The 12,985-nt window shown below is 39.8% G+C and overlaps 2 protein-coding genes across 2 annotated transcripts in view; one reads left to right on the forward strand and one right to left on the reverse strand.

Moving 5' to 3' along the window:
- The window catches only part of USP8 (ubiquitin specific peptidase 8), a 153,715-nt gene that overhangs the window by 122,231 nt on the left and 18,499 nt on the right, over positions 1-12,985 (forward strand). The gene's annotated exons all lie outside the window — the stretch shown is intronic.
- Positions 1-12,985, reverse strand: part of USP50 (ubiquitin specific peptidase 50) — a 36,315-nt gene that overhangs the window by 20,889 nt on the left and 2,441 nt on the right. Inside the window, exons 2-5 of the mRNA XM_004377701.3 lie at positions 9,910-10,104; positions 9,445-9,640; positions 7,435-7,641; positions 5,756-5,898 (exon numbers count right to left, since the gene is read on the reverse strand). Of these exons, the coding sequence (XP_004377758.2) occupies positions 5,756-5,898; positions 7,435-7,641; positions 9,445-9,640; positions 9,910-10,104 (741 nt within the window). The remainder of the gene's footprint in view (positions 1-5,755; positions 5,899-7,434; positions 7,642-9,444; positions 9,641-9,909; positions 10,105-12,985) is intronic.

Consider the following 12,985-nt stretch of genomic DNA (forward strand, 5'->3'; position numbering starts at 1 on the left):
ATTTACAGTAGCCCCCAAGAAGATAAAATACTTAGGAAAAAATCTAACCAGAGACGTAAAAGACCTATACTATCAAAACTACAAAACACTACTGCAGGAAACCAAAAGAGACCTGCATAAGTGGAAAAACATACCTTGCTCATGGATCGGTAGACTCAACAGTGTGAAAATGTCAATTCTACCCAAAGCAATCTACAGATACAATGCAATCCTGATCTAAATTCCACCGGCATTTTTTAATGAGATGGAGAAACAAATCACCAGCTTCATATAGAAAGGGAAGAGGCCCCGAATAAGTAAAGCATTACTCAAGAAGAAGAACAAAGTGGGAGGCTTCACACTACCTGCTTTTAGAACCTATTATACCACCACAGTAGTCAAAACAGCCTGGTACTGGTACAACAACAGATACGTAGACCAATGGAACAGGAATTGAGAATCCAGACAAATTCATCCACCTATGAGCAACTGATATTTGACAAAGGCCCAAAGTCCGTTATTTGGAGAAAAGACTTAGTCTCTTTAACAAACGGTGCTGTCATAACTGGATATCCATCTGCAAAAAACTGAAACAAGACCCATACCTCACACCATGAACAAAAACGAACTCAAAATGGATCAAAGACTTTAATATAAAATTCAACGATAAAGATCATGGAAGAAAAAATAGGGACAACGCTAGGAGCCCTAATACATGGCATAAACACAATACGAACCATAAGTATCAATGCGCAAGCACCAGAAGAGAGACTGGATAACTGAGAGCTCCTAAAAATCAAACACTTATGCCCATCAAAAGACTACACCAAAAGAGTCAAAAGAAAACCTACAGACTGGGAAAAAAAATTTGGCTATGACAAATCCGATCAGTGTCTATTCTCTAAAATCAACAAGATACCGCACAACCTCAACAACAAGAAAACAACCCAGTTAAAAAATGGGCAAAGGACATGAACAGGCGCTTTGGCAAAGAAGATATTCAGGCAGCTAACAGACACATGAAGAAATGCTCACAGTCATTAGCCATTAGAGGAATGCAGATCAAAACTATAACAAGATATCATCTCACCCTAACAAGGCTAGCACTAATCCAAAAAACACAAAATAATAAATGCTGGAGAGGCTGTTGAGAGACTGGAACTCTTATACACTGTTGATGGGAGGGTAAAATAGTACAACCAATTGTACAACAATCAATTTGGTGCTTCCTTAAAAAGCTAGAAATAGAAGTACCGTACGATCCAGGCATCCCACTCCTTCGAATATATCCTAGAGAAATAAGAGCCATCACACTAATAGATATGTGCACACCCATGTTCATTGCAGCACTGTTCACAATAGCAAAAAGATGGAAACAACCTAGATGCCCATCAACAGACCAATAGATATCAATAGATAAATTATGGTATATCCACACAATGGAATACTACGCAATGATAAAGAACGATGAAGCCGTGAAACATAACATGGAGGAAGCTGGAACTCATTATGCTGAGTGAATTTAGTCAGTCACAAAAAGACAAATATTGTATAAGACCACTATTATAAGAACCCAAGGAAAGGTTTAAATGCAGAAGAAAACATTCTTTGATGGTTATGAGGGTGGGGAGGGAGGGTGAGGGTTATTTACTAACTAGATAGTAGATAAGAATTATCTTAGGGGAAGGGAAGGACAGCACACACTACAGGGGAAGTCAGCACAACTGGACTAAACCACAGCTAAGAAGTTTCTGAATACAATCAAACACTTTGAGAGAGTAGCAGGGGTAGGGATCTGGGGACCATGCTTTCAAGGGACGTCTAGGGCAATTGGCATAACAAACCTTATTAAGAAAATGTTCTGCATCCTACTTTGGTGAGTGGCATCTGGGGTCCTAAAAGCTTGCAAGTGGCCATCTAAGATGCATCAATTAGTCCCAATCACCTGGAGTAAAGGGGAATGAACAACACCAAAGACTCAAGGAAAGTATTAGCCCAAGAGACAGAAAGGGCCATGTAAACTAGAGACTTCATCGGCCTGAGACCAGAATAACTAGATGGTGCCTGGCTACCACCAATGACTGCCCTGACAAGGAACACAACAGAGAGTCCTGATGGAGCATGAGAAGAGTGGGGTGCAGAACTCAAATTCTAGTAAGAAGACCAGACTTAATGGTGTGACTGAGACTGGAGGAACCCCGGAAAGCATGGCCCCTGGATTCTCTTATCAGCCCAGAACTAAAACAATCTCCAAGGCCAAGTCTTCAGACAGGGATTGGACTGGACTGTGGAACATAAGGTGATACTTGTGAGGAGTGTGTCTCTTAGCTCAAGTAGATACAAAAGACTAAATGGGCAGCTTCTGTCCAGAGGTGAGATGGGAAGGCAGTCATTAGCCATTAGAGAAATGCAGATCAAAACTATAACGAGATATCATCTCACCCTAACAAGGCTGGTTGAATGGACATGGGGAATCAGGTGGAAAGGAGGAGTGTGCTGTCACAGTATGGGGAGAGCAATTAGGGTCACATAACAATGTATGTATAAATTTTTGTATAGAAGACTAACTTGAAATGTAAACTTCATTTAAACTACAACCATAAAAAATTTTTTTTAAAAAAAGAGCAGAAATCTAAACCCAAAGCAAGCAGAAGAAAGGAAATAATAAGGATTAACCATCTGTGCCACCGACATCATCGTATGAAAATACCACCTTTTATTTATCCATTAATCCTTGACGAATTATTTGGATTATTTACACTATTTGACTATTATGAATAATGCTAGTATAAACATTTGTGAACAAAAAAAAGATACAATTTTGTGAAAATCTTGTCACATTCTATACTTGTCATGTAGCTCAACAGTCCCCACATCAAGCTCCTATCAGAATCACCCAGTGAGGTTTTTAGAATAATCATGCTTATTTTGGAGAAATGCTGATTTAGTTCTGGGGCAGGGAAATAACTAGGTGAGCCTGAGACGTTACTGTGCCAGAAAGCAAGAAACCTTGTTCTCCAAAACTAATGGAGTAAAACAGTTACTATTTATGCATGTTCATAGCAGCATTATTCACAATAGCCAAAACATGAAAACAACCCATAGATCCAGGAACAGATGAGTGGATAAACAAAATGTGGTATATCCACAGTGGGATATTATTCACTCATAAAAAGAAATGAGTACTGTTACATGCTACAACTTGGATGAACCTCAAAAACATGATAATTGAAAGAAACCAGTCACAAAAGTCCGCCTATTATATAGTTTCACTCATATTAAAGTCCAAAACAGGGAAATCTATAGAGACAGAAAGTAGATTGCTTAGGGCTGAGGGGTGGGGAGGAGTAGAAGGGGGGGTAGCTAAAGGGTACAGAGTTTCATTTTGAGGTGATGAAAATGTTCTAAAATTGACTGTGGTGATGGTTACACTTATCTGTGAATATACTAAAAACTACTGGAATTGTACTTTAATTGGGTGAATTGTATCTCAGTAATGCTGTTAAAAAGCAAAAGGGAATGTTCTAGATTAAAAGAGACAACCAAATGGAATGCATGGCCCTTGACTGGATTCTAGATTGAAAAAAAAAAGTTTTAAAAGACATTTTTGAGAGAGGGGAAATGTATAAGGACTCTATCTCATGTGATATGAGATTATGAAATATCATAGGGAACGATAGTGGTGTTGTGATTATGTAGGAGAACATCCTTATTTTCAGGTAGTATGTGCTGAGTATTTCAATATGAAATGCCATGGCGTCTGCGTCTTCCTTCAACTGGTTCAGCTAAAAAATAAAAGCAAGGGAGGGAGAGACAGAGGCAAGAAGAGGAAAAGGAAATGTGGCAGAGTTACTAACTGTTTGTTGAAGAGTCTAGGTAAAGGATGTATTTATTATATTTTCTTTCAGTTTTTCTGTAGACTTGAAATTTTTTTTAAATAAAAAGCTGGGAAATCATTTAAAAAGTAAAAATAATGATGCTTATACCCCACTGTGGACCTAGGGAATCAGAATCCTCAAGGGTAGGGCCAGGGAATCTATTTTTAAAAGCACTTGAAGTGAGTCCAGATATTTTCATATGATGATGTCGGTGGCACAGATGGTTAATCCTTATTATTTCCTTTCTTCTGCTTGCTTTGGGTTTAGATTTCTCCTCTTTTTTAAAAAAAAAAAAAATTTTATGGTTGTAGTTTAAATGAAGTTTACATTGTAAGTTAGTCTTCTATACAAAAATTTATACATACATTGTTATGTGACCCTAATTGCTCTCCCCATACTACGACAGCACACTCTTCCTTTCCACCCCTGATTCTCCATGTCCATTCAACCAGCTCCTAACCTTCTCTGCCTTCCCATCTCACCTCTGGACAGTCATTCAATCCAGTGACTGTCATTTGGGACTCCTGGCTAATAGATAACTTGCCTCCATATGTGATACAATGTCCTTTATATCATGCACTCAGTCTTGGAAACCCTGGAGTCACCCTGTTTGTATTCCTTCACCTCCCCAACCTCCCCACTGCCATCAAAAGAGTCGCCACTCACGTCCTGTTGATTCTAGTTCTAGCTCCCAAAAACTTCTTGAATCCATCCCGTTCTTTTCATCCCCACTGTTAACTACCATAGCCCATGCCATCACGTCTTATTCAGACTCTTGGAACAGCATCGTAATTATTCCCCCCACCTCCAGGCTCTCCCCTTTCCCAGCCATCCTCCAAGCCACTTGAGTTCCCTTCTCAAACCTGTCACACCACTCATCTCCAATAAGTTACTGCTGCCCAAAGGATAAAATCCAGAAGTCTTAATATGTGATACAAGACTCCACAAGGCTCTCACCTGCCTTACAGCTTCATCACTACTTCTGTCCCATCCTCACGTTTATTTAACATACATAGCAATATGCCTTTGCATATATTGTTTCTTTCTCCTTCTTCTCTGCCTGGAAAACTCCTCATTCTTTAATGTTATTATTATATGTCCATTCTCCTGTGAAGTTTCCATTCTTCCCCCACCACCTTCCAAGTGTAGGTTGAAAGCTTCAGCATAACCTGTGACTGTGTCCTGGATCAGTCTAGACAATAGGGCTGAGAGTTGTACTAACCCAACAATACAGTGCAAGGGTGCTTCACTAAACCCACTGTCTTCCTGCAGGTAAATTCTTTTTTTTTTTTTTTTTGTTTTTGTGAGCTTAATAATTTTAACTGCTGATATATATCTTTGTAGCAATGAATGAGGTGGGATGGTAGCAAATAATAGAAACCAGAAACTACTCCTGCCAATTGCAGAGCCTAGTTCTTGGTGTATTCTTAGCTCTTGAGCCACAACTTGTCCCTTCTTCCCTTACTGTACTTCTCTTTTGGATTTCCTCAAAGCTCATAAAGGAGAGATGCTCTGAAGTATACTCCTTTGAATGAAATAATTGTTAAATGATACTCTGTCCAGTTATCACTGTGCTGTTGAACACTCCTAACCAGCCGAAGCAGCTATATAGAGTTGGGATCACAAAGATCTCATTGCCTGAATGCTAGAGGAACTGGGGATGAAGCTGAGACAATAGGGCAATAAGATTTCACTGGATATTCCTACTAGACCTCAACCCTTGTTTCTAAGAAGAAACTTCACTGACCTAAATATATTCTATTTTCAGAATCATTGATTTGCCCCAAAATTGACATGAAAGCTGTCAACTGTAAAGCTGTTTTGCTAGGCCAACTTTTATGCCCATTCATCTAATTTTCATACCTTCAAATCTGCCTACAAAATACAAAAATCCATACCTTTTTAAATGAAAAATAATTATTTTTGGTGCTTTGGAAATACTGGCCCTCACAGCTGTTTCTTGCTTGGTTCCACAAAAGGAGCAATGAATTTGATTATTCCAGGTCAATGTGTCTTGTTGAAAAAAACACTGGAGGCAGTCCTATTGAGAAGAAAAGCATTTGGTGACCAAATTGGATCATCTGGAACCTGTGGTCGCTGCTTATATCAGAATTTTGGAACAGCCACAAATGTATAATCCTCAAAGTTTTTCTCAAAGTCAATTCCAGGAGATAGCAGGGTCACAAACAGCAGCCTAGAGAACCAGCTAGAAAGTCTACCTGGCAAAGGAGATGTTTCCTTCTTATTTAGTTACTGAAATGGATCCAAGTGCCATCTCGTTTATAATCTCTGAATCAGCATTTTAAAGTTTCTGGTTGATTTCGGGATAATATTGACTTTGCAATTTCCACTAACCAAACCAGGCAGCTGTTTTATGTTATTCATCTCATTACTAAAGTGATCTGGTGATTGAAAAATGGTCATATCTCAGCCTTTTGGGTTGGCCTATAATAAAGACAGCAGGAGAGAGAGAAATTAGACCCCAGGTCCGCAGGAGACATCCTAAATGTGGCCAGGTCCCGAGCTCTGCAAACCATTAACCTGAAGGCAAAGATAGCAAAGATCATGCCAGCACATCACTTTAAAGGGTCTTTGAAATTCCTTTCAGGCAATCTTTAGTGGAGCTGAGAACAGAGCCCAGTCCTCATAAGTGGTGGGATTCTATTCTCCAATTCTGGTATTTGGAAATAAATCCATTGCCGTTGAGTCAATTCCTTGTGAAAAGGCTATGTGAAAACTTTTATCAGTAGACGTTCTTTCATAAATTAGGAAGAAAATATATAAATTTGTGTTATTCTGCCAGTGAACGTATTGCTTCCTGTCTCGTCACTGCTCTGCCTCCCACTGCCATCCTCCCTACCCCCTTACAGATTAACTGTCGGCATCAATTGGAAGAAAAATGGAGAGGTACACCAAGGCACTGGGTTCCCCTCTCCCTTTCCAGCACATCTCACAGCTTTAGTCTAAAATGTAAGAGGCTCAAGACCCAAAGTCAAAATCTTTCATATCTAGTCCTGATTTGGGGCTACAGACCTCCGGGGTGAGAGAGGACTACACATTTTTTGTAAGAAATGATAAAGTCCTATATATGCACCAAGCCATCTCAAGGACTGCATAAATCCTACCTACATTTCCAGCTTTACAAAGAGGCTGTTTTGTTGAGTACATTTAAAAAGTAACTTTTGGCCGGTATGTTACTTTTCAGAGTGAGCCCTGGCGGCACAGTGGTTAAGTGCTCATCTGCTAACCAAAAGGTTGATGGTTCGAACCCACCAGCTGCTCCTTGGGAGAAAGATGTGGCAGTCTGCTTCCATAAAGATTTACAGTCTTGGAAACCCTATGGGGCAGTTCTCTTCAGTCCTATAGGGTTGCTATGAGTCAGGATCGACTCGATGGCAATGCGTCCGGCAGGTCGCTTTTGAATCAAATGCTATCATCATGGGCTTCCAACTTTTTTTTTTCTTTTAGATATAAAGAAGCCCCCTCATACTAAAAAAATGTAGGAAATAGCCCTGAGAAAATCCAGGGCTGGGGGTAGAACAAGACAAAAAAAGTATCGAGGAGTATGGAATCCTACCTGAAGAGAGCATTGATACTCTGATGGAATGGGGAGGGAGAGGACAGTGAAGACTTCATTCTTGTAGGTGCAGTTCTCACACTGTAGACAGATGATACGGTAACTGAGCTGCCCTTCAAACAGGCGCGTGATGATGGACGACTCCTTGGCAGTCACCTTCCTGCAGCATCTTTGAGGAGATCCTTTTTCATATGATCTTCGGTGATACTGAATCAAGGGACAGATTCCCCCAGCCCCCCAAAATGAACTCTTGATTATTTAAAAAAAAAAAAATTTAACAGAATGATTGATTTTTTTCTACCAGAATGATACATTGCTATCAGAAACAACTTAGTTTAGGATTCAGACAATAAATAGAGTTGGATTTCTGAAGAGGATGCATTTTGTAGTTCCTGGTAACTCAGATATATCCCCCTTTAAGTGAAGCTGAAGAATGATGGCACCCTGACTCTGACAGCCCCTGAGCCGAGCTGTAAATACCATTCAATGTCCTGCAGCCAGCTTTCCCTGGGAAGAGGGTAAGCTGCTGAACCACAGTCTGACTTGGGGGTAAAATAAAGGAACTTGGTCTTTCCTCTGGCCCCTTCAGGTTATGTTCTCCGCCTGTTGTTAGAAAACACGTTTTTCAAAAGAGCAAATCTTACCTTCCCAACACAGCCTAATTTAATTAGCCTTGAGGTCTGATTTGCTCATACAGTGTTTCAGGGAGCACACCCTGAATTTTCGTGATTTTTACAGCCTCAGTAGAATATGCATTCTGAAGACTCATTAGCTTCACAGCCAACTATAATTTGGAACTGGACTCTCTGTTCCACGTCTGTTTGCTTCTCTCAACACTCTGCTGCCAAGGTATTCCACCTTGACAGTAATTTAATGCCCCCTTTCCAAGTCGGGCCTAGGAAACCAGAATACTATTTATTTCAGATGGGGTGCAGATGAGGGCTTAAGTGATTTCTACTGATCACCACCCTACCTTCCAGCTAATAAAAAAAAGTACTAACTGCCATGAATATCTTGTTGTTAGTGAAAATGAAAACAGGAATTGAGGCTTGAAAATGAGAATAATTAATGGCTATAGTTTGTGACATCTGTGCTAAGTATTTCCTGGACATTAGACATGAGGTGAGCTAGTGTCAGTACAAGGATGATGCATAAAGGTAAGGCTGTATCTTTTCAGGGTGTTGGTCTTCAACTAATGATGAAGGCAGTGAGTCTTGTAAGGAAAGACAACCCCCCAGAAACTGGGGATCTCTTGCTTTATCAAATGTATGTCCTAATCTAAAGTTGAGCTCAAGTTAGGCAAGTTTGGTACGAAGAAACTTTGCAGTGTATAGGTCTCCCCCTTAGCTAATACGAAGCTTAATATTTTCATGGGTTTGTAGGTTCTCAGAAAGTCTATTTCAAGTTGTAAATTTCTCATGAGGAATATATTTTTATATTTTTAAAGAAGTGACTTCCACTGTAAAAAAAATAGTCCATGCAGTTTTTATTTGCAGAGAACTAGATTAGTGGTGGAGCCCCTGGGTGTGCAAACAGTTAATATGCTTGGCTGCTAACCAAAAGGTTGGATGTTCGAATCCACCCAGAGGTGCTTTGGAGGAAACCCTTGGTGATGTACTTCTGAAAAAGCAGCCGTTGAAAACCCTGTGGAGCACATTTCTACTCTGACACACACGGAGTCGCCATGAGTTGGAGTTGGTTAAAGATTAGTGGTTGCCACATCTGGACGGTCCTGGAAATGGCAAGTGAGCTTTTTCCAAAAGACAGTAAGACTGCAGTGAGGGTCTGAGAATCTGAGTTTCAAAAATCTTCCCAAATGATTCTGATGATGAGCTAAGTTTGATAAAACAATGTAACACTAACTTGAATGTTCTATGTAGTACCCCAGCATGTAGCACAGTGCTTGGCACACGGCAGTAAATGTTTACTGAATAAATGAAAAAATGAAAAATGAAAGTAGTTGATAAAGCTGAAGGCCAATCCTATTTCAAGGCCATTTATTCCACTTACTTTTTTCAGAGCTTCATGAAGTTCATTCAGGACATAAATCAAGAATTCCTGCGCATCTTGCTGTGTCTTTTTCATAAATGCTGGGTAGAGGTTTCCAAGGGCTGACCGAAATATTTCTGGTGAGACACAGTCTGAGTCTCCAAGCCACATGTCTGTCATCAGGTAGGCAAAAGCAGTGGCAACCTCACCGCAACTCCTTGGAAGAAGGAAAGGACATGTTTTTGGCTGATTTAGTGAAAAGAAAGCACCTAAAAACTTGAGCATGGGGCATCAAACCAAAAATGGAGTTCCATTCATTTCTTGGCAGACCTTTCTGCGTTACTCACCCTGGATGCATTATTTGGGTAGCTACAGCCTTTACTGACTTGTTCAGCCCTTGAGAGGGACACAAGATGGTTCCTTCCCTAACTTCACCTAGAGGAGCTGGGGTTGGGACTGGGCTATAGGGAACACAAGCCATCTTACTTTTGAAGAGCAGTAATGTACTTTCCAGAGAGAAAGTATTCCACCAGCGGCGAGATGCTGCAGAGACTCTGCAAGATGGCATTCATGTAGCATGTGTTCCCCAAGTTTCGCAGACCGGTCACACCTTGGAAATGGGGCTGGTTCTCATCAGCCTCACTAACTGGGATGGTGTCATAGTAATCTGTACATTCTGCGCTGTGGTGTTGCCTTGTAGAAAGAAAGGAAGGCATTTTGAGGGAACAAAATGTGTACAAATGAAAATAAGCATCTCAGCCTTAGGAAACAAAGAAAAGTTCTTAATAAGACGTCCCTCAAACACATTCTCTACCAGGGACATAGTATTCTGACCTGGAGTCTAAACTTGCATTATTTTTTCTTAAACTCTTTGAACAAGTGCCTGCAGCCAAGCAAGTCAGAGATAAAAGTTTCTTCCTAAAACCAAAGCAAGAGGACAGAAAATATCTGCCTTTCAGAGTCCTAGAATTGCTGGGCTAAAAATGCAAACATCCCCACTACAGTTAGGTTATGAGGCTTAGATTCAAACGCAAACGTTCCCACTATAGTTAGGTTGTGAGGATTAGATTAAAATGCAAACGTTCCCACTATAGTTAGGCTGTGAGGCTTAGATTAAAATGCAAATGTTCCCACTATAGTTAGGTTGTGAGGCTTAGATTAAAATGCAAACGTTCCCACTATAGTTAGGTTGTAAGGTTTACATTAAATAAGGCAATGTTTCCTTTTTTGCTGGGCAAGTAAATTCATTGCTAGTAGTAACAACAATAACAATAGCTAGTAGTTAATTGTAACAAAAAAAAAAAAAAGGAAACCCTGGTGGCATAGTGGTTAAGTGCTACGACCATTTTTATTGTACAATAGCTATCATTTATTGAGCCTGGCATTTTATTAAGTGTTTAACATGCATTTTCCCATTTACTACTTACAACAACTCTATGGGGTAGGTACAATTATTTTTAAGTTTAAATCCCATCTTACAGATGAGGTATCATATTTAAATGGTTTAGTCATTTGCCCCTGCTAACATACTAAAGGGTGTATAGTGGTATGTAAAAAGAGGGAATATCTATCAGTCGGTCTATCTATCTACGGCCTTTAAGTCGAATTTGTAAGTCAGTAACAGGTGCATATGATTCTTATTTAGCCTTACTTTAGCATAAGGAAAGGCTTGAAGGCTTTTCAATGATTTAAAAGCTGCACAAGCAGCAAGTGAAGGTGATTGTGATGAAGAATTTGTTGCAAGTAGGGGTTGGTTCAATGTTTCAAAGCAGGGCTTTGAACCGATTTGGTCCAGTTCAACCTCCTGCTGAGAATTTGCATTTCCAACCCAGATATACTGAATCCGAATCTTCATTTTAACAAGATCCCCTGGTGATTCTTATCTTAAATCTTGTTAAGGGGATCTTGTTAAAATGTAGATTTGGATTCAGTATATCTGCAGTGGAAATGCAAATTCTCAGCAGGAGGTCTAACTGGACCAAATGGGTTCAAAGCCCTGTTTCAAAATGAGGGCAAATTCACATAACTTTAAACGGCAAGTACAAGTTGTGTAAAAGTTGGATGTTTGTAACCCGGAGACAGCCTGTAGTATGTATTAAGAGTATCTATCTGCTATTGATTGAATTGTGTCCTCCAAAAAATGTGTGTCAACTTGACTAGGCCATGATTCCCGGTATTGTGTGGTGAGCCACCATTTTTGTCATCTGATGTGATTATCCTATGTGTTATAAATCCTGACCTCTATGATGTTAATGAGGCAGGATTAGAAACAGTTATGTTAATGAGGCAGGACTCAATCTACAGGATTAGGTTGTATCTTTAGTCAGTCTCTTTTGAGATACAAAAGAGAGAATTGAGCAGAGAGGGGAGAGACCTCATTACCACCAAGAAAAAAGCCAGGAGCAGAGCGTATCCTTTGGACCCAGGGTCCCTGAGCTGAGAAGCTCCTAGACCAGGGGAAGATTGATGTTAAGGACTTTCCCCAGAGCTGACAGAGACAGAAAGTCTTCCCCTGGAGCTGACACCCTGAATTTAAACTTCTAGCCTTCTAGACTGTGAGAGAATAAATCTGTTTGTTAAAGCCATCGACTTGTGATATTTATGTTATAGTAGCACTAGATAACTAAGACACTATCTATCTATCTGTCTGTATATCTGTCTATTTATCTAAGCTATTTGAATTTATATACAGGCAGTCCCGTGTTATGAACAAGATCCATTCCTAACTGTGCATTTAAGTAAAAGTTTTAACTCAGTAAGAGGTGCATATGGTTCTTATGTAGACTTACTTTAGTGCAAGAAAAGGCTGAAAGCCTTTTCAGTGATTTAAAAGCTGTAAATGCAGCAAGTGAAAGTGATTGTGATGAATAATTTGTTGGGAGTATATATATACATATATATGTGTGTGTATATATATATATATATATAACATATACATATGTGTGTATATATATATAACATATATACATATTGAGAGCATAATAAAATCCACTGCTGTGGAGTCAATTCTGACTCATAGAGACCCTTTAGCACAGAGTAGAACTGCCTCATGGGGTTTCCAAGGCTGTAAATCTTTACAGAGGCAGACTGCCGTAACTTTCTTCCACGGAGTAGCTGGTGAGTTCGAACTGCTGACCTTTCAGTTAGCAGCCAAGTGCTTAACTACTGCACCACCAGGGCACATATTAAGAGCATATATATGCATTAAGAACACACACACACATAGACAGACAGAAAGAGAAATAGAGAGTAAGAGGATAAATTTAGTAAAAAATACATCTCAGTTTAAATCCTGACTCTGCCACTTACATGCTCTAGGGCTCTTATGCCTGTTTATCATCTATAAGACAGTAATAATACCACCTGCCTTACAGGGTTGTGAGGATTAGATTAAATGATGCAAGGTACCTGGCACAGATTAAATAATTAATAAATGTCCACTTAGAAACATTTGTTTTAAGAGAAGAAACTGATCTAGGGTGTCCTCAACAGTCAGCTCTGTTTGGCCAGGCCAGGCCTGCACAGGGGAGACAGGAGCACAGAGGCTCCAGGGCTCCTCCTG

Source organism: Trichechus manatus, unplaced genomic scaffold (assembly GCF_000243295.1).
Source record: "Trichechus manatus latirostris isolate Lorelei unplaced genomic scaffold, TriManLat1.0 scaffold00052, whole genome shotgun sequence".
Lineage (NCBI taxonomy): Eukaryota > Metazoa > Chordata > Mammalia > Sirenia > Trichechidae > Trichechus > Trichechus manatus.